The sequence below is a fragment of the Ixodes scapularis genome, unplaced genomic scaffold (genome assembly GCF_016920785.2).
Source record: "Ixodes scapularis isolate PalLabHiFi unplaced genomic scaffold, ASM1692078v2 PGA_scaffold2__306_contigs__length_199485367, whole genome shotgun sequence".
Classification (NCBI taxonomy): domain Eukaryota; kingdom Metazoa; phylum Arthropoda; class Arachnida; order Ixodida; family Ixodidae; genus Ixodes; species Ixodes scapularis.
In genome coordinates this window covers 75353149-75375469 of record NW_024609857.1, presented here as the reverse complement: position 1 = coordinate 75375469, position 22321 = coordinate 75353149, and the positions used below count along the sequence as shown (strand labels likewise).

Below are 22321 nucleotides of genomic sequence, written 5' to 3'. Positions count from 1 at the left end.
GTTTTGCCGCGAAGGCGCATCGAAAACTGTCGTCTTTAGTGTGCTTCCGAGTCGCCCAGTGTGGGGAAATTGGACAACAGGGCCGTACTTGTTCTCCACTCAACTCTTAGCGGCTGCTCTGCTAAATTAGAAAGAGTGGAGGGCTTTGTGAGAGCCGATTTTGTTATTCTTGCAAGTAACCTTCTTTAAACCAAAGTTTTCTGTAGCTTTTTTATGTTGGTGAGTGAGATGGATCATGTTATAGGGCGGGTTCATATGAACCCGCCCTATAAGCAACTTGCACCAAACTGATCTTTCTTTTAAATTTATCTGAAAAACGGCAACAAATGTAACGAGAGACCCAAGTCTGGCAAAGCATCGCGATAAAAGCGATACATTGTAAATGTATTTCAGTACTGAGATACAAATACATTTTTCAAATATATCTCGATACAGAGATAGATGCTCGAAAGTATATCTCTAATATACTATCGCGATACGTTTGTATCGCGATACTTCCCAGAACGCAAACAGCGGCGTAGACTTTCCATTTTCCCCGGGGGGGGGGCGTTATCTTTTCGCCAGACCTGGAGATTGAAGCTAACGAAAGCACGCTGGGATTCAATTTCCCATGTACTTTGTCAATAAAGGCAACGTGGACGTTTATTTACATGTCGCTGCTAGAAGCTCGTTACATGGCACGTAAACAGCGTCTCGGTGAGGATCATGGCCCGGAGTCAAGGGGGGGGGGAGGGGGGGGGGGGGCTCTACTCCCCCAGATTTCACCAGGAGGAGGGGAGGCTAATCCGAATGGCATTTTTGTGAATGAGACAAATAAAGCTTATCGGGTATAGACGCGTGATCCTTGGCCAAAGCTTTTCAAGAACGTTTGGTCTCTCCTCTCCAGGCATCGACTATCGCTTTGATGAGTCCCAAGACCATCCGATTTCCGATTTACGCCCTTCTTCCGATTTGTCGTCTTACGATAGTTATTTTTGCAACTATAGCATTGCAACTTCCCCCTGCGACATCAAAAGAATGCATGTACGTGTCCCAAGGGAGAACACCAACAGGTGGACGCAGTGCTCGGGTCAATCGCTGTACCCCAGGATTGCCCGACCCCTGTGTTCCGCCACATGCTGAGAGATTTGCTAGTTGCAAACTAATCTTTAGTTTTGTGTTTTGAAGTAATTCGTATGAATGTTTCGAGTGTCGTGTACACTTATATCTTTGTTTTTTTGTTTAGTATTATTGTGGATGTGCCACAATTAAAAGCTGATTGTAATCGTTCTTGGGCACTTTAAATAATAATTAGTACAACAGAAAAGAGCACAACCAGCTCAGTTACAAAAATGAGGAATAGGCCCGTAAATGTGCTTTCGCAACACGTTGGAGCGAAGCAAATGACAATCGATTAATTTACCGATTTATAAATTAAAACATCAATCGCCATGCAGTTCATTTCTTGACCGATCAAATCCATCGAAAGTGCACTCGTTGAGTTGTCACGGGCAGTATCCAAGTCGCTGCCAAGCAACACATACTGTAAAAATGATCGAGAAAGTGAATAATAGTTATTCTTCAATTATTTTACAGTACCTCGCAGGTGACAATTCCACGCCACTAAGAAAGGGTATGCAATTTCTCACTGCCCTCTCCTCTACTTTGTTATGAGCTCAAAACATCCAGAAGCAGACAAAAAAAAAAAGAACAGTGCGGTTAAAGGTATGCATGGATCCCACGGTACCACCTGTACCTTATACATTATACTGACTCATTTGAATTAATTCAGAACAGATCCGCGTTTTATTCTCGCCAATTATAATCGTACCGCTAACGTAAAATCAACAAAGAGAACTATTTCTACCCATCCTGGCACATCGCCGCAAAATTTCTAATGCCGTTTAGGGGAAAAAAAAAAAAAAAAAAAAAAGGAAAAAGGCGGCAAAGCGGTGCAGCTGCTCTTCCTCGGAGGTGGAGTGCGCGGAATACACCGGAAAGAGCGTAGATGCTTCCGTCACACCTGACGGGGAGAGTAGGCATCACGCCACGCGAAGGGAGTTTAATCAAGCAACTGTTGACGGGCAAGCATGGCTTCGGTATAACCCAAGCCGGGGTACTTCCAACAAGGATGAAGCCGAGAAAAATATAAGACCCCCGCCCTAGCCGTTTTGCGGATTTATTATTATTTTTTTTTTTTTTTTTGCACCGTTTGTTAGTTCCTCATGTTGGGTGAAACCACACCATTATCGCCCATTCGCATAAGACGAGAAATGTGCTCCTCGTTCAAATCTCAGGGTTACGGAAACAAGTTTTTCCCCCGTGTGACTCACGCGGGAATTCGCTGGGTCCGCGCAGGCGATGCCCGTTAGTGCATGACCAAAGTGCCGAAGCAAGGAATACGTCATATGTATCTATATGCAATAAAATGCAGTAACACTGATTTCTTTTTTCTACGAGCAGCATTTGCTTTTGGTCAGATATACAATGTGGCACGTGGCGAAGTAATTGTGACTGTATAAAGAACTTTTCTTTATGCGCCTCTCCTTTGGGTGCATTGCATCATTATCCGAGATGGCACCGCACATATACAATGTGGCTGTGAAATGCCACCCTCCACGCACAAGAGCTTATTGGATTAATACGCAGTTCCTACGCTACTACTCAGCCCCCATTCTTCCGCAGCTGAGAGGGAAAGGGGGAGTTGTTAGCGCACCGCCGACAAGACCTTTGTAATGAAGGACAACATATGCCATAATTGCCAACGATGAAGGCAAAAGTGCGCCCGGCTCAAAAAACAAGTGCCGGATTCGCTCGTGTGAGACTAGGCAGCACGGGCGAGCTGCTTTATACTTAAAAATATTTAAAGCACGAAAAAAGAAAAAAAAAAAGAATCTTGTGTTGCTGACATTGAAGTTAATCTCCGTTCAAAGTCGGTGGTATTGACGAGTGTGGATATTCTTGCTCCAATAGCAGTGTGCGCAATATACACTTTTTTTTTCTTTTTTTTTTTCTTCTAGGTTTTACGAATGTGCTTGAAAAGACCCGTGAAAGCTACACTAATGCGGTTCGTGCAAGTGAGTGACACGGCCAGGGAGCAGCGGCGTCGGAACAAGGGGAAAAAAAGGGGGGGGGGGGGGGGGGGGCTTAGATTAAAAAAAAGTAATGCTATCGACACGGGGCAGGGGGCGGCTCAGCCCACGTGCAATCTGCGTACGATAGCGAAGTTGAGCGATTCCTCCCCCTTGCTCGTATCCAACTCCCACACGCTATTATCTGAAATACGGCTTCGTCAGTCCTCTTTCTTGCCACGTGGACAAATTCCACGCTTAAGAACAGGTGGGTCGTTCGCCGAAGAGTCGATAAAACGCTACGCCTCACAGTAACAGCACTTGAGCCGACTTCAGCCGTCTGGTGCTTAAAACCATCTTTGCTAGCTTTACCTGAACTCGGAGGAAACTTCCGCGCCAAGATAACACCAAAATGGTGGCGCACACAAGAAAATTGGGGGATAAAGTTCCGATTATCCAAATGTAGCTCATTTTAGAGAATTCGCTGGAAATTAACCAATTGGTTGCTTTCGTGTTGCCGAATCTTCGAACTTGCTCGCTCCCCATTCCACACATTCGATGATGAAAACCGTTGTCGCTGAAGTAACTGGATCGTGGGAAAGTAGCGCCAAGCTCCCCGCATGATCGCCATTTTTGCTCATGAAATGAGCAATTTCTCCTTGACATCTCCATTTTTGGCCAGCCGATCTGAATTCGCTGGTGACGGGTACTTGTATAGGAGCCCTTGTAGACCAAGATCCACACGCCGGCGAAACATGCGCATCTTCGTACCCGTGCGGTGTCGGTACTTGAACGACATTGAAAATAATTTTCCTCTTTCTTGATATACGCAAGAGGAACAATTGTGAGAAATTCGTTAAGATAGGCATGATTAATAAGTTGATTGCATAACACAGTCCTTCAGGATATACGATGATGCTCCATGGTGATCTTGGTGCGACTGCATGGATTAAAAAGACCCTTTCGAAGATTTGAAGGGGCCGAAATGGCGATTGCCGTAGCAACAGAGACCGATTAGCCAATCGCCTCTTTCGGTCGTCTGTATCTTAGTATTTGTTTGTGTTCGGCTAGCAGGCAGAGAAGCCAATGGCGCTATAGTTTCACAGGACCGCGTGAATCGCACGAACCTTGAGCGCAACCGATAAAGATCGTCACTGACGAGACCGAGCGGGATCGGGTGAGTCAGTGGTTCCACGACAACAGCGGTGGTGTCTGCCAGGTTGTTTTTGCGCAAAACACGAACAAACAACGACCTTGCTCCCGAAAGCGCCCCATAAAGTGAAAACAATTGCGTCGCCGAAAACAAAACTTGGCGCCCGATAGCAGACGGCGCTGTCACGCCTGCTCGACATCGTCTGGTACATATGACATCTTGTAAACCTTGAGATGGGGAAGGATAAAAAAAACGGACGAACACTACAAATGCTTGTTGTGCTTGTTGGTACATATGCTTCGTCTCGCTTCACGATAAAGCCCATGTCTTCACGATGGTCCGCAGGGCCCCACGCTACGAGCTATCGGCAAGGAGGTTCGGAGACAGCATCACGTGACCTTTGTGAGGGGGCGCAGCAACGGCAGCAATCAGAATTTAATCGGAGATGAGTAAATTGTTGGATTTAGAAGCTGCTTTGCTTCTTTTCCACGCAAGTTTCGGTTTAGTTGACGTGCACCACGACCGCCCGGCGCCACCGATGCTGGTCGATCTGGATGAGCGTCGTACCGGCCTGCGGTCGTGTACCGCGGTGCCATCCCTATACTGCTTGGCAGACGTTAGACCCCAGGCTAGCTGTTGGTACTGCACTGGCCAAATTTCTGAAACTACAGCCGATACGCTAGACGCCCATTGGAGCCGACTAAATTCTATACAAGCAGCTGCCGACGAACCATCCAACCAATCCAACGCTGTGAAGCCTGGCGCCCAGCAGGATGGATGGGGCTAAACCTTAGGCCAGGCAGCGCGACCTTTCAAACAACGGAAACCTTGATCTTTCATGCGCCGTTCCGCCGTGTCCACAAGGTTGCCCTTGAATCGCTAGGGGCGTCGAGTTATAAATATAGAAAGCCCCGACGCGCGGAAGGCATCCTTCCTTTCGTGCGCCCGTACCTGGGCGAGTGCGCTCGGCTTACGCGGGGAGCCATCAAAACATTTGAGGTGACGAGCATGCACACTTTGGCAGTCTCTCAGCACGCCTGGAACCGAAACTTTGCTCCATCAACTCGGAGGTAAGTCAGAGCCGGCCGGCGCATTCAAAGAAGCGCACGATGGCACTGCGCTCGATTCCGAAGGAATACATCGCAGGCACACAAAAATGACGAAAGCCATGACGTTGCTTTAATTATTGGTCTTATCTGCTCGCATAGCATCGGCTAAGCATTGACTGAAAGTGAAACAAAGTATAGCACCACTAGGGCAACTCGATTCCGATGGAATACATCACAGGCACACAAAGATGACGAAAGCCATGACGTTGCTTTAATTATTGGTCTTATCTGCTCGCATAGCATCGGCTGAGCATTGACTGAAAGTGAAACAAAGTATAGCACCACTAGGGCAACTCGATTCCGATGGAATACATCACAGGCACACAAAGATGACGAAAGCCATGACGTTGCTTTAATTATTGGTCTTATCTGCTCGCATAGCATCGGCTGAGCATTGACTGAAAGTGAAACAAAGTATAGCACCACTAGGGCAACTCGATTCCGATGGAATACATCACAGGCACACAAAGATGACGAAAGCCATGACGTTGCTTTAATTATTGGTCTTATCTGCTCGCATAGCATCGGCTGAGCATTGACTGAAAGTGAAACAAAGTATAGCACCACTAGGGCAACTCACAGCTTGAAAGGGGATAGTCTAATAATATGAATAATAACAATAAGAATATAAAAACTTGGAAAAATGAGGATGTTAAATATAAGTTATTACATTTATATTATGTGTATAGGGTGCCTATATTAGACCTTCCATGTCGTTTTTTTTTTTTTTACATTTAAGGCTACAGTAATGCAGTATAATCACTTGTTATACGACTAGGGGTCATTATATGGGGGCTAATAGGCACAAACTAAAATTGTTTGAACAATTTTAGTTAGTAAAACTAAACACATTGTTTAAATTCACATCAACGAAAACCAGTGAATTCTAGAAAGAATCGCAGCACATGGGAAACCCGGTGGTGCGCACAAACGCAAAGTTTGACTTCGCATTTGGGCCGTACTTTTGCGTTAGTCTGGGGGTTCTTTCCTATTATGACGGTGCAGGTTTTTCTGCATCAGGTAATTTTTCGTAGACTAGAACGTCGTGGGTACCATATAATAAAAAGACTACAAACTTCGGGACAAGCACGACCCCCCCCCCCCCCCTTTTTTTAAAAAAAAAAAAAAAAAGTAGAAAAAAAAGAATAAGAACCTCGCAAGTTGGCGTTGCCGCGATGGCGCACTCAGTCACGATTATCATGGGCCCTCCCGAAGGAGCACCGAGACAGGAGACGAAATAAACATTAAGGAAACGTCCGTCAGACAACCAAAAAACTGGGTCCAGATGATGACTCTGCAACGCTTTGCGTTAAACCCAGACAGCAAATTGAACAAAACTCGATGTCGGGCTCTTCTTTTTTGTTTCCTCGCCGAACAGACAGGCAAAGTATGTAAAAATCGCGGGGAGAACCGCGATAGGTCCGTTTCGTGGTGACGTCATAATCGAACTAGCATCTCATTGGCTGCAATGTCGCGCTTTGCCGCACGATCGAGCAGCGCCCGCGTTGCGAGAACGCAAGCCGGCAGTTCGATTGCTCAGGGAACACTCATTCGGCGCGTGATTTCTGGCAAAGGCGAAAGTGTTCGGAAAATAGCGAGCATTTATCAGCGCTCTTATCGGCCTGGACAATTGGGGGATAACGGTGGAGTGCTAAATGGCGAACACGGCACCGCAACGGCCGGAGTTCGCAGAAAAGACGCACGTGTCGTTCGCTTTCGCTGGTCCGAAATACTTCGAAACAAAACGGACAAGTCGATAGAAAAAATTGAAATGATCTCCTTGCGGAGCTTTCGCACGAACGCCACCGGCCGAATTCTTGAGCCATGATAGAGTTGAATAAACGTAGTCATCCTCGCGTTTCATATTTTGTCGGCCGGCTGCTATCATTAGCTTTAAAATGGAACAGGTTTGATATGTCGCTACAGCGTTTTCCTGTTTTGTTCATTCAGAGAGGAAGTGTGCCCCAAATTCAGGCGTCGATATATGATCCAATCATCAGCACCCACCGCGCGCGATTACAAGTTGATAATTTACAGATAAAGAAAAAGCGGTATTCACCCCCTCCCCCCCTTTTTTTTGCGTAATTTCATAACGATATTTACCGCTTAGACTACAGCAAATGATACAGGTGAGAAGAGGTCATCAAGAACGCATCATATTCTATTCTTTTTCCCACGGCATGGGGCGAGACCGGGCTGGGCATTTACATAGGCCTACTAACCACCAAATGCAGCAGGTGCAAACAAATAATTCACCGACTCGTTCGGGCGCGTCAGTTGTGCCAGTATCGTACAAACAGGAGCTGCATCGGCAGAAAGCGTGCAAGCTCGCGCGCACAGGTGAAGAGCGGCACGGCCGGTGCGGCGGGCACCATTTCTCGTTTAATTTTTGTTTTCTGCCCAAACTCCATTGCCCGCTCACCTGGAAATTTTCCGCAGGTCGCAGTTCTCTTCTTTGCCGTCCCGACGGCTGAACCACACCTCGAGTAGTTTCTCAGTCCCTTCGAAAAAGTCGGAGTAATTATTCGGCGCATCCATTCCGGCACCTCGTGACGAAGCAGCAGGCGACTGGTCGCGGCAGCACGACGGAGCACTTCGCAAGGCAGACCTCGATGCAGGGCAAATGCCGGCGCTCTGCTGAATGCGGGAGCATAAATGTTGCAGGAGACTGCAGTTGGAGAAAAAAAAAAAGTCAACTGTGTCGTCACTTCCTGCAAAACGCAAAAAGAAACAAAAAAGTAAAACAAAAGAAGTGCTTTGGTATTTAGCGTCATCTATAACCACAGTAACATCATTGGAATGGCTACTAAAAATCTGAAAAGACTGTAAATTCATCCTAAATAATTTATTATTGTAGGTTAAATTAGTTCGATTTAGTTTGAACGTGTAAACCTAATAAATAAACAATCTTGTGGCGTCACCTATCGCAACGCTTTTCAGAGCATGACGCGCGCGACGCTTTTTTTATCCAGTCCTACAACCTGCTACAACTCCAAACTGCTTTCCGTGGATTGTATCATGCGCTTGTTGAAGCCGGGTTGTTGAAAGCACAGTTGATTTAATTGCAGTAAAGCGGGATTTGGCGCTGCGACCTGTTTTGCAAGATCTTCAACGTCTGCAGAGGTAACGCAGTGCATTGTCGTTCTACCGAAAGTCTTTTAAAGGTGGAGAAACTGCAGTCGGCTTCTTCGGATCGCCCTGCCAGCGGTCTCCATAGCCGTGCTTGTCAAGGTTTTTTTTTTCTTTACCGCTTTACTAGCCACACTCTGCACAGTGCCGTTCGCGTGTTAGAAAAGTGAGGGTAAGCGAGCAAAGACAGAAAGCTGCTAGTTTTGTTCGTTGTTTTTGTTTACGCGACAAAGACATGCGTGTGGGGCAGGCTTTGCGGCTCGTGATACAACTGGAGAGAGAATTAAGAGGTCTCATGTTTACAATTAGTCGCGTTGCAAAGTTATAATTCTCTGTTTCAAAAAGAAAGAGAAGAGCGCATGCACTACGTAGCATCGGCAAATCCATCCGCGGTCCTTGGGGAAGGTCGGGTTTTTCACGCAAAGTTTAAAACTAGCATGGTTCAATATGGACTGCGCAGCCTGTTGAGGGAAATAACAGCTGTCAGTACGTTGAACAGAGCCTCGCTGTTCAATTTCACGAACGATCCCAGATCCCTAACAGCGCTTGTCCAATGCTTGGCAGCACTAGAGAATCTTTGAACGAATCGCTCCCAGTTTCAACCAGGACTTCGCAAGCGCCGAACTCCCCGCAAAAACATACTCAGGCGAACCGTTGTACCGACGTGTAAAACCGTCATTGTAATATACGTGCATTAGTTCCCATTACATGATATATGATAATTCAAATTTATTTATTCATATATGATAATTCATATAATTCATTTGTTTTGTTTATTTTGCTATGTTCTGTTTAAGAGCATTAAGGAAGGGAGTGAACTAACACAGCAGACAGCACTAACAAAACAATACAAATTCTGGGTCTCCAAGGAATTTTTAAAAGATATTCCATTTCACCAGCATAGCTGCTGTGGGCTGGCACCTTAAGGCCCGTTCACACTCTTTCAACCGAGTACGACCGAGAGAGACAAGACTGGTTCTTAAGCCTCTTGCGACGTCTTAGGACCAGCTCCTCTCCAGCGCATCCGGTCCTAAGAGGTCGTAAGAGGATTAAAAACCGGTCTGGTCTCTCGGTCGTACTCGGTTGCAAGAGTGTGAACGGTTCTTTAAACCTACAGCTAGCTTGCAGTAATTACAAACACGAGGCAGCGCTGGAGAATCCTTTACCAGGGGCTAGAGATGGATCTGACCTTAGAAAGCGCTTTCCATGCATGTGGACTATTGGTGCCGGCAAACAAAGCATATTCCAAAGTTACGCTTGCACCCTTTTCTTTGCAAGGACTGCACAGAATCTAATATCTGACATAGACCTATAGCCCCATGAGAAGGCACAGAGTCCCAGGCCGTTCGGTGTTTTCATAACTGCAGGCAGTGGCATACCAATTTGTTTTTGAGGGGGGGGGGGGGGGGGGGGGGGGGGGGGGAGGGGCAAACCAGCTCCCCCCCCCTCCCCCTTCCAAGGCCGGTGCCCTTGGTATCCCTTGGGCGCCACCGGCCAGTGTTTGCCCTGCCCAGTGGCGGCTGTTTCAGGGGGGCAAAACACGTGCCTTGACCCCCCCCCACTCTGAGAACGGGGGGGGGGGGGGGGGGCAAGCACCCCCCCTTGCCCCCCTGGTTGGTACACCCATGACTGCAGATGTGTGTTTTGCTTACCAAAAAAGGGTTTCTTCAAAGTTATTTAACTAATCTTTTAGGACTATTCCTTCAGCTCGTGTCGCGCTTTTCCTTTTCTTCCTCAGGATGACGAAGGCGGAGTGTGCAAGGGCGGGTCCCCTGGGGCGGTAGTCCGGGGAGGGGGAGTGTGGCAGGATGGACTACGACTTCAAGGTGAAGACGGCCGGGGTTCGGGCCAAGGTGGAGGACCTCTTTGAGTATGAAGGCTGCAAGGTGGGCAGGGGCACCTACGGGCACGTCTACAAGGCCAGGCGCAAGGACGGGCAAGTGGTGCTCCCAGCCTCTCCTCTCCAAGGCCGACGCGCACGATACACTCTTTTTTTCTTTACTGCAAACCACTTAATTTTTTACGAGGAACTTATTTTTTTCTTGTTTTGCGACGTTTGAAAGATGGTAAAAAATTGATTAGGTGGATATACAGTGACATGGACCTCGTTAACATTGACACACCGCTATGTAGACAAATTTTACGGGAACCGATCAGTCCCCATACAGCTCCACATCATTAATATAGACACCTGCAGTCCGGACTATGGACAGCCCCGCTGGTAACGAACTGGGTAAATACGTGCTTTCTTTTATCAGTCCGTAAACACGAGCAAAAAGTAAAGATAACAAAGCCCTTGGATCACTGAGTACAGCCCAAGCATCGCGGTCGTCTGTTGTTAGTTGCCCCTCCTGAAAATGAGATAGGACCTGGCATGGGCACCAAGCAATGGTTCTATTTTCGACAGGGCTTTGCAATCCTGTGGGTCACTTTTCTTTTTTTCCGCATACCTGGGGAGCATTTGTAGGTCACGCGTACCTCTTGTGCACAAAAATCAAGTTAGCACACTTCCCTCACCATCTAGGAGGAGGTAAGACTGTCCCAAAATAAGTGGCATCTTTTGTGGCCACGCTCGTCGTTTATTATTTGTGATCTTGACCTCGATTTATTCTTATGGACAGCTCTCATTACGGATGACTTTCCTGGAGAAAGTCGGCCCAAAATTTGTGAAATATTGAGCCTGTGAAACTTGTACGTTTATGGTAGTCCTTTTGGCGTGGTGGAATTTTGGTTCGAGGGATAATGGATTTTTTTCTCTCGTTAGAAAAGAATCATATATTAACATGCTTATTTGATAAAATTTAAAGTTTGTCTCACTTCTCACGCAACCCGCTTCCACGTGCAGACTCTACAAAGGGACTTTGTAAAGGGGCTATTTTATTTTTCGTTCACATTATGAACATGCGTTTAATTATGTCAAATGCCTATATAAAGTAAAGCAATTGAAAAAAAAAAAAAAAAAAAAGGCTGGTGATAGGACTTTTTGCTTGTTCTCAGAATTTTTCACTCTGCAGTTTTTCTCACATATTTGTGTGCTAATGTCTCAGCAACCATAGTATGTAAATATTGGACATTCATAAAATTGTATGCTTATGTATGAGCAGAATGTTTTATTGAAATTTTGTGTTTATGATCATAATATTTTAATAAGTACAGTCCTGGTAAGTTTACAGACAATTGCTCATGTGAACATGTTCGAATACGAAGGATACATTTTAATATATTCATAAATTGTAACTTAAGCTGATAACAGTTCTTTTCTTGCTCCCGGCTGGCAAAGAAGTACCGTTACCAGTTCCGCCCTGTTGTCGCGAGAATGTCATAACTGCTTGTGCTACACTAGAAAGGGCTTTTGGACCAATCTTCGTGGTTTCGAATGCGTAATTATGCGGATTAAGTGGCAATTTTGAAAACATACCTCGAAACGCAGGCTAATTACGCAAATTATAAAAAATAAAACACTTTTAGAACTCATCTACCTTAAAGTTTTTAATGTAAACATACCCTAATTACAGCGCAGCTAAAGAGGTGATTAATTAATTCTGGTTAACTAGAAAATCAACAGCTGTAGATGGTGTCGTCACCATGTGCCGCTTTCGTGGCATCTAGCCGCATGCTATATACCAGACCCAGTGTACATGAAAGACGATAAAGTGTGATTCTATTTTCTCTTGCAAGCCGACATGACTGCTCTGTCTCGTCGCTTTTAACACATGGTGTCAGAAGTGGCCGTTGTCTGTCCACGGGAGTTTCTACTCTGTCCACGGGACTTTCTACAACAGACTACCAACCCATATCGGGCGCTATGCAGAAAGCCCAGCACGTCATTCCAGCACGCCCAGCACGTCAACCCAGCACGGCATCCCGCAAGCTATGGCGGCTCTGCTGCCACTGCCACAACCCCTGGAGACTGGCGGGGACGTCTGGCAAAGCCAGAATACCTGGGAAAGCGAGTTCAAGCTTTTTTCCACAGCTACGTTACTCAATCTCCAACCAAAGGAAGTGCAGGCTGCAACATTATTGTTGACCATTGGAGAGGAGACGAGAAAAACATACAGCACGTTCCAGTTCGAAGAAGGCGAAGACAAGCAAGACGTTGAAGTGCTTCGAAAGAAGTTGGAAAGTTTCTACAAGCCTTCAACTAACCTAGCCTATCATGAGTTTCGCTTCGGTACAAGAAACCAAAGAGAAGGCGAGAGCTTCAACGAGTGGCTAACTGACCTCCGCATCCTGGCAAAAAGTTGTGATTTTGGTAGCCACGAACGCATGCTTCATAGCAGAATCATCTTAGGAATCAGAGATAATACGCAAGAGCGGTTAATCTCTGAAAATCCTTCCTATGCGAAAACTGTTGACATCTGCAGGACACTAGAGCTTGGAAAGGAGCAGTGCCAAGAAATACAAGGGGCTTCACAGCAGCCGTTGGAGGTGAACTTCGTCGAGAAACGGATGACGCGTCCATGTTCAAAGTTCAGATACGACATACATTGCACTACCGCTTGCCCAGCGTCGGATAAAATCTGCAAGAAGTGTGGAAAGCGTAACCATTTTGCGACAATCTGCAGCAGCGCCCAAGTCCCATAAAGAAGCGGAAACCACACGAAAAAAGATCTTCGTCAGCTGGAAGCTAACGAAGATGAAGACTACTGGTTGGAGACTCTGACTGTAGACACCATCTCAAGAGAAGACAGCTGGTTAGACACCGTCGAGATCGAGGGAACGCCTGTGATGTGCAAGCTCGACACGGGGGCCAACTGCTGTGTCAGTGCAAGGGATCAGCTTGGGAAGGTCACGACCAAACGAGCACAACCATGCGTTGTGGTTTTGAAGACGTTTTTTGGGCACAAGAATCAAGCTACCGAGAAGATTTTTTTAAGGCTGCAGAAGGACGAGAAATCTTGCGAAGCTCAGTTCTTCGTAACGGAACAAGACGTCCCGGTTACATAGAGCGGTGGGACAGCCGAACGCCTCGGACTGATCATCCGCGTGCAGCAGTTGAAAACAGTGACCATCTGTATGAAGCAGCTCTGCCTTATGAAGACATCTTCCATGGACTAGGCCAGCTTAAAGGTGTGGTATACCACATGAAACTGAAGCCAGAATCGCACAAGGTCATCAAACCAGCAATAAGAGTTCCAGTCGCCCTTCAAGACCGGGTCAAAGCCGAACTACAACGGATGGACGCTGATGGGGTCATCGTCAAGGTAACAGAACCCACTGAGTGGTCAAGTTACAGGGTCGTTGTTGCCAAAAAAGAAAAGGTCAGAATATGTTTAGGACCCGCCAGACCTCAACCAAGCCCTCCTCAGAGAGCACTACCTGACGCCGACGTTGGAAGACGTTGCAGCCAGCCTCAGTGGAGCAAGGTACTTTTCAATACTCAATGCTGCATCTGGGTTTTGGCAAATCAAGTTGGACGACGAGAGCTCCAGAGTTTGCACAATGGGTACACCCTATGGCAGATACCGGTTCTTCGTATGCCTTTTGGCATATCAATAGTGCCAAAAGTCTTCCAGCGGGCAATGCACAGAGTGCTGGACGGGCTTTCAGGCGTCTCCGTGGTAACGGATGGCATTCTTTTATGGGGCTAAACCAAGGAGTAGCATGACGAGAATTAGAGAAAAGTACTTGAGCGCTGCCAGGACCAGAACCTGATACTTAACAGGAAAAAGTGCCAGTTCCTGCGGGAGCAAGTCCGGTACCTGGGCCACGTCATCACCAACAAAGGGCTCAGCTTAGATCCCGGGCGACTTCAAGACGTCCTGAGAATACTGGAGCCAAAAGACAGTAAACAGCTGCAAATCTTTCTTGGAATGGTTAATATTGTGGCACGCTTTATACCAAACATGTCGACAGTTACCGCTCGCTGCGAGAGTTACTAAAAAAAACCTCCTGCAGTATATATGACATACTTTTGATACACTTCATGCTTTTGCGGGTGATTATCTTTCATTTGATGCTCTAGCTATTTCAACATAAGTGTGTGCATTTGAATCAGAAAGGCTAACAGGCTAGAAAAACAACTGCATCTCCACGTGGTGAATGATGTTGATTGGGGCGAAGCTCTGGTGGTGCTTGTCTGCGTAGACGCTGAGCCGCAGCATGCCGAGCCTTTCGTTCGTTTTCATCCATGTCATGCTGCTGTCAAATGCTCAAATGCATATATAACCAGATTCCATACCACATTCGCTTTCTGACATGGATGAAAACGAACGAAAGGCTCGGCATGTTGCGGCTCACCATCTACGCAGACAAGCGCCACCAGAGCTTCGCCCCAATCAACATCATTCACCACGTGGAGATGCGTTTTTTTTTTTTTCCCCTACACAAGCACGGGAGCACGTGCTCACGTGCGCGTGAGCTCACGAGCACGAGCACCCGACGCGGGACATTGGACGGACATACGGACATGACTAGCCCCTAAGGAGCTTCGCCCCTAAAAAATGCTGCCTTTGTTTGGACGGAATGGCAACAGTTGTCTTTTGAAACACTGCGAGAATCGCTCAAGAAGGCTTCAGTGCCAGCCCATTTCAACAAAAACAAGCCGGTGACTCTCTCAGTAGACGCTAGCTAGACAGGTGTAGGGGCGATGATTCTTCAAGATGGACAGCCAGTAGCATATTCGTCATGCTCGGTCACCGAGACCCAACAGTGATGTGCATAGATCGAGAAAGAAATGCTTGCTATCGTGCATGGATGCACAGCATTTCAAGATTATGTCTTTGGGCAGCCAGAAGTAATTGTCGAGTCAGATCACAGATCTCTTGAGTCTATTTTCAAAAAAACATTTTGTCAATGTCCTCTCCGCTTGCAACGAATGAGGTTAAACCTTCAGAAATATCTGATAAATGTGACATGCAAGTCAGGAAAGGAACTTTTTTCTTGCCGATGCCTTGTCGCAGTTTCCAAGCAAAACACAACTTCAGGAAGAATCTGAACATTTTAACGTGAATGTTTCTACTCTGTGCCTGTATCTGATCAGCGGCTGGCGAACATTGCGCAGGAAACTGACAAGGATCCGGTGATGGCACAACTCCGGCAGTTTGCAAGCGACTCTTGGTCAGAAGAAAAAAAGCTGTGGTCTCCAAGAAGTTTGCTGCTACTGGGACTACCGAGATAAACTACATGTGCAGGACGGACTGGTTTTTAGAAGTAACAAGTTAATCATCCCAGTGGGAAAACGACGTGAGGTATTGAGTCACTTGCATGCCGCGCATGGGGGCACTGAGATGATGAAGGCAAGGGCCAGAAGCGTGATGTACTGGCCAGGCTTCAATAGCAACATTGAAGAGTTGGCGAAGACCTGTAGTACCTGCCAAAAGTTCAAGCCGAGAAATGAGAAACTCTCTATGCCCACGACATCCCCAGTCTGCCATGGCAAGTAGTAGCGACTAACTTGTTTCATTACAACGGTCAAAATTTTTTAGTTGTGGTTGATTTCTATTCATTCTTTTTTGAAGTCAAGGTGCTTCGACAGACAACAGCGACTGCGGTCATCACAGCCTGCCTGGAAGTCTTTGCCACGCACGGGCTGCCAGTGAAATTATGCAGCGACAATGGACCACCTTACAGCAGCCATCAATTCCGAGGCTTTGTGGGTAAACACGGAATCACGTATGTTACTTCAAGTCCGTATTATCCAAAATCAAACGGAATGGTCGAGCGCGCTCTGCAAGAATCCAAAATACTCCTGAACAAGTTCCCGTTCAAGTCTCCAGAGTTTTTTTGTGCTTTGCTGGAACACAGGAATAGCCCGAGGGACGACCGTCTAAAGTCTCCAGTCCAGAGACTCGTGGGAAGGCAGGCAAGGATGCTGTCGCCAGTTCCATCAAGCCACTTGATGCCCAGCACCATTCCCCCCATAGAGGTACAAGACAGACTGCGGGAGATTAGAGACCTTCAGCACAAATGTTACAACAGAACTACTAATCCACTGCCAGACTTGGAGACTGCCATGCCGGTGTCTGTGTACGACACATATCCACGCACGTGTGCTCCAGCCGTTGTAGCAGGGCGAGCGGGAACACCACATTCCTACGTTGTTTGTACAAACGACGGGCAAACATTTGCGCCGAACACGAGAGCACCTGCGAGCAGCTGCTGTTGTACGGCCGTCGGTCTCGAGGCCTTCACCCGAGCTCAGGAGAAGCTCAAGACGGCGACTAAGTCCTAAACCTTTTGTTTAGAACTAACAACTTTATTTTATGGGAAGGGGAAGATGTAGATGGTGTCGTCACCACGTGCCGCTTTCGTGGCATCGAGCCGCATGCCCTATACCAGACCGAGTGTACATGAAAGACGATAAAGTGTGATTTTATTTTATCCGCAAGCCGACAGGACTGCTCTGTCTCGTCGCTCTTAACACAACAGCTATGATTATTCTTGCACTTAGTGTCTGCCTGGGAGCATAACGTAGGTGCAAATACTGATTTTGTGTATTCCAGTTTCTTTTTCAAAAATGTATAAAACTTAATTTTGAACACTCTTTATAGTGACATAAAGTGACAAAAAATATTAAGTTAATTAAAAGCATGGCAGCCACCCACGCTTTGCTTAATCTTATCTGATATCACCCAAGATAGAGATAGGTTGGCCATTGGGTAAACCTAGCATTTGTCACCGAGTCTGAACATTTGGTGAACACGAAGCCGCCTTGGGGGCTCCGAGGCAAAGCACCGGCCTACGAATCCCTAGGTGGCGGGTTTGAATCTCGGCTGAGGTATCCGCAATCTGACGGAGGCTTTTCGTGGAGGTTTCGGTTGCACATAAAAAGATCCCCAGGTGGTCCAAATTCATCCTCAGTCCTCTGCTGGGACATGCCAAATTCCCTTTGTTGGTTTGACATGTAACTGGTTACATGTGCATGTTAGTAGTGCACCTTGTGCGCGAACGATGACAGCACCCATTGCATACACCAGGCACTCGCGTGACTATAGCGCAGCTAATGCGATGCTGCCACGCACTTGCGTTTGACAGACTGCGCTACCCCACATGCTTTAATGTCTGTTCTAGAACTTGAGTTGTTGGTGTCCTGCCAACCCGATCAACATGGTTCCCATTTCCTGTGGCCTACCACTCCAAGGCACCACAACCCCCAGCCTTGCCTCAAGTGAACATGATTGATTGCTAAATGGATGCATCCTGAAGTTCTAAGGACAAGACAGATTAGAATTTGTTGCAAGTAACATCACTGTACAACTTACACTATTCGAGCGAGCTAAAAAGTTCTGAAAAATAGTCGGGAGTGCACCAGGAAGGGCAGTGGGATTGCACATTTATCCTTGTGGTGCCCTCGGGCAGTGGGCAACAATGATTGAACAGAAATCTTGGCCCAAGACAAGGGCACTGAAGACGTTCTTGTACTCTCCAGGTCTGACACCAGGGACTACGCCCTGAAACAGATCGAAGGCACTGGCATCTCCATGTCTGCTTGTCGAGAAATTGCGGTACGTGTGTTGCCCCCCAGTGTATGCGGGTCAGTTCCTCCTGGAACAAAACATACTCAGGCAGTTGGCTTTGCTACGTCATTTCAGTGCAGAAGCTGGCATAAGACCAGCACTGTTGAAGTGAAACATGATACAGTTGAACCTCGATTTAACGAAACCTGACTTTACAAATTTCACAATTTAACGAAGAAATTCGCATTCCCCGCGCAGCCTATGCACGAGGTTTCCCTTCCTCGATTTTACAAAGTTCCCGGTTTAACGAAGTAATTAGCGAGTCCCGGTGACCTTGTTAAATCGAGGTTCAACTGTATGATTGCTTTCTGCAAGTCGACCGGACTGGTTAGTATCCACTTGTGCACATGTTGCACATTGTATCTTGAAGGCTAAGATAAGACTGAATGGATGGAAGGGAGCACTTGACCTGCATTGATAGTTCGATAATGCTGAACTTTGAGAATAAGTATCATATTTTCTGGACTATAGCCTGTGGACTATACATGTTAAAAACTTGAAACTTAACGCGGTGCATATTATTTACAGGTGCAGAATACACAAAGATTTGTTTTTTCTGTGTCGTTCATTATGATCAGATGTGACGAATTTGTGAATAGTAGATTATTCTGATGATTTTTATATTATACCAGTTTCTTTGTGCACTAATAATAATAAAGCAAGCATTTTTCAAGGCATGCTGTGTACGATAGATTTTTACGTGCGAATTATGCACTAGATGCCAGCTATCGAAGGAAAAACTTTTCCTATCTGAAATTTGCCCCTGCGGGACTATACACAGTTTGTGAATTATAGCTAGGAAAATGCAGTACCGCGCATTCTGAGATGACGACCGGGTCGCCAGGGTTCGATAAGAAACACGTTCAAATAAAGCTGTCTTGCTGCAGTACTCAGGAGTTCAGGATTCCTGTAAACTGAAGGCATAAATGAATCTGCTAAGTTTTTATACATTACTTTTAATGTATTGACTTCTGAAATTTTCGTATGACCAACTATTTACTATCCAAACATCTATTTGCATGAAGTTATATGCTGCTGCTCTGAACTGACACTTAGTGTGATTTATTTTGTGCGTGAGACATTTCTGCAGGGGTAGGCCGTCGGGGATTTAGGAAAGCAGAATCGGGAAGTTTAAGTTTAGCTGTAGCCTTCGAAATATTAAAGGACACATGCAAAGGGAAAAAAAAAAGATTTTTAAACAGCCTAGGTAGAAAAAAATGTCACAAAACAAATTTACAGCAAAGAAAACGGTTTTAGAGCTATATTTGTGGTGCGAAACGAATTTGTAGTTGGCGCCCGCGGGAGCCGCCACTGGTTTTGGGTAGACCTGTGCGCCGCTGCGCTGCACTACCGCTGCTGCAAAGTCATGCCACTGTCGCACGCTGAGTGTGGTGCGTCGCTGGTTGAACGCGTTTTTCCGCACTGCCGTCACCAGAAGGCAACACTCCGGCGCACCGGCGCCGTCAGTTTCTGACCGGCGCACAGGTCTTTCACGTGGTGCTTGCGTTTTTTCAGGAGCCTCCTTTGGGCTCTAAAAGTTACTTTGTTTTTTGTTGTACTTCAAACGAAGGTTAATAAGTAATTTTTAGAGCCCATATGAAGCTCCCGAAAGAGTGCAAGAACCAGGTAACCATAGCGGCCAGCTGCGTGACCATAGCGGCCAGTCACGTGGCCATATCGGCCAGTCACGTTACCATAGCGGCCACTTTGGCGCATGCTCCCGCGGGGGCCAACTGTGAATTCGTTTAGCGCCGTAAATATAGCTCTAAGAAATTTGTTTTCTTTGTGAATTTGTTTTATGCTATTCTTTTTCCATCTAATTCTTTAATGCATGACAGCTTTTTAAGCAGTAAAAATTTTTGAAATGCAGCGCACACTCAAACGTGGCGCTGACCCAATTTTAACATTCTCGTATCCCAACCGGGCTTGTACTGCTCCATTTGGCTTTCTTTCTGAAGACACCTGCAAAAGGCAGTGCAATATCGTCATTCTTCAAAACTTCTCATCGCGGTAGAAATGCGGTCACGACTGATTGAGGAAATGTCGTGCGTCACATTAGCGTTGCCACTGCATTCTCTCTCGGTCCTTTTGCGTGAAGTTGGATGCTAAAGTCTGTTGGGGCTTGGGCGGGCACCCTACAGCTTCTCCGAGAGCTGAAGCACCCCAATGTCATCAACCTCCAACGGGTGTTCCTGTCCCACAACGACCGCAAGGTCTACCTCCTCTTCGACTTTGCCGAACACGACCTCTGGGTATGTGGCGCCGTCTCCCTCCTTGACGGTGCAGTGCAGCATCTCCTTCCCCATTGACCGCAGCACATCATCAAGTTCCACCGGACGGCCAAGGCCAACAAGAAGCAGGTGCTGGTGCCTCGAGGCATGGTCAAGTCTTTGCTCTACCAAATCCTGGATGGAATCCACTACCTCCACTCCAACTGGGTCCTGCACAGGGACCTGGTAGGTGGACACTTTTTGCCCGCTTTCTCCTGCTTCCTCCGTTGTCTCTCAAAGGTCTTCATAAGGCTATATGTGCATACTTACTTTTTATAGTACAACAACATTTCAGAAAAGCTTTGAGCCAAATTAAGAGAACAATGTGTTTTGCATGTATAAATTATGCATTGTTTGTCCAGGGTTTGGACAAATGATGCACATTCCATACATTTCATGGTTAATAGATAAACTTGAGAAAATACAAAACAAATGTCCTAGCTAGAATTATGAATTTTGAAGGGGATCGTAAAATAGTTTGATATATCAATAATTCAATATACAAAAGTATATTCTTAAGCTCCAGTTGAAATTTCCGCACGTCTCTGCTAATATTGAAGGTTGCGACAAACGGGAGCTTACCAAATAGAGCATCCAAGAGCCGCTAAATACAGTAGAGCGTAGTTGGTGGAGACCGCAAGCACCGCCATGCTTACGTGCGCGCTTGGCCGTGGTCTTCACAGCACAGGCGACGAAACACGAAAATAAATGAATATGAAAGAAAAACGGAAAAAGCGAGGTGCGTAAAAAAAAACTCTTGATCGATAGAACAAAGTTAAGCAAGTAACAAAACAAAAGCTCACTAAAATCCGGCAGCAAAAAAAAAAAGGCGAAACAAAACTGGCAAAGCAATAGCGGCGAAAGAAAAAGGTAAACAAGGATAAACAAAGCGTCCAAAGTGCAGTTGCACAATCATTGTTCTGGACAAACTCGGACTGCCAAAAACTTATTTTTTATTTTTATTTTTCTTATTTTATTTTGGGGTTAAGGACAGCAGTGTTGGAGGAAAGAGCGCTCACTACCGTTCCAACTGCGAGTATTCCCTGCCCTCCGTATGTGCGTGTGTGTGCACTTCCCCTTGCTCTTGCCACCCTACAATAATTCGAAATACCCGAGTGTGGTATTTCGAATTATTGTAGGGTGTGATACCCGAGTGTGGTACTCGAGTACCACACTTGGGTATCACACCTGATACTCGAGTGTGCTACTCAAGTACCACACTTGGGTATCACAACCGATACTCGAGTATGGTAAACAATAATTCGAAATACCCGAGTGTGATGTAACCGGGCTCCACTTATTGGGAGTTACTTGGTAAATGGCAAGAATAATTTAGGTAGCTTAACGTTTTTAGATAATATTGCCACGCGTGTCTCTGACCAAGCGTGCCCATGGCCGAATGGTTATCGTTCTTGTCTCCCGTGCAAAAGGCTGAGGTTCGATGCCGGGGAGCGAATGCACCTTTTTGTTATTTCTGTAAATGTCGCGTTCTGATAAATTCGAGAACCCTGTTGCTTTTTGGAGGTCTGAATGTTCCACGCGCTGAACCTTCTACGGCGATTGTCCCAGAAGCCCACGTGTGTACATAGGGGGCTCCGCATGGCGACCAGGAGTCAGTCTTTCGCCAGCGCTTGATCCTGTTGCTACGCTGACATCAACACCCGTGACGCCCAGTTATTACATCTTTTGTTTGGCACAAGTTCGCCACATTAAACTTTTAGTTTCCTTGTTTCACCCCTGTCTTGTTGCATGTCCTCTGTGACAATATATAATAATAAACTACTAATCAATAGGGATATGTTCTTACGCAGAGCACACTACCTAAAACAACATCTGAATCCACTCATTCCACACTGATGTTCTAGCTTTTGCTCTTTTTCTGAAAACTATCAAAGAGTGAGTAGGTTGCCAAAAGATGTACTATTTGTGACGAATTTTCAGAATTGTGTTTGTTATAATTTTTGATATGTGTTTGATAAATATAACTCTTACTTTCCACTCTTGTTGGTTGGAAAATGTCTTTTTTGTATTCCAGTTGTTTTTTAGGTAATGCCTTTTTTAGACATGTGTGAATAGTGCATTTTGAGTTTGAAGGGAATTCAAGTTGAATATTGGTTTCAGTAAAATATTTTTTTTAATTGAATATTGAATT

The 22321-nt window shown here is 46.1% G+C and overlaps 2 protein-coding genes across 4 annotated transcripts in view; one reads left to right on the top strand and one right to left on the bottom strand.

Annotated features, from left to right (window-relative positions):
• The window catches only part of LOC8051193 (S-adenosylmethionine decarboxylase proenzyme), a 21798-nt gene extending 13760 nt beyond the window's left edge, over positions 1 to 8038 (bottom strand). Inside the window, exon 1 of the mRNA XM_029968269.4 lies at positions 7735 to 8038. Within this exon, the coding sequence (XP_029824129.1) occupies positions 7735 to 7850 (116 nt within the window). The 5' untranslated portion in view covers positions 7851 to 8038. The remainder of the gene's footprint in view (positions 1 to 7734) is intronic.
• A 193-nt stretch (positions 8039 to 8231) lies between these two features.
• LOC8051194 (cyclin-dependent kinase 8) overlaps positions 8232 to 22321 on the top strand; it is a 73975-nt gene continuing 59885 nt past the window's right edge. Inside the window, exons 1-5 of one of the 3 annotated variants that reach the window (XM_029968275.4) lie at positions 8232 to 8435; positions 10180 to 10377; positions 17812 to 17887; positions 20041 to 20151; positions 20215 to 20355. In XM_029968275.4, the coding sequence (XP_029824135.1) occupies positions 10250 to 10377; positions 17812 to 17887; positions 20041 to 20151; positions 20215 to 20355 (456 nt within the window). In that variant the 5' untranslated portion in view covers positions 8232 to 8435; positions 10180 to 10249. Of the gene's footprint in view, positions 8436 to 10179; positions 10378 to 16117; positions 16309 to 17811; positions 17888 to 20040; positions 20152 to 20214; positions 20356 to 22321 lie in introns of those variants that run through there. The other 2 variants (XM_029968274.4, XM_029968276.4) reach the window with 2 other exon arrangements.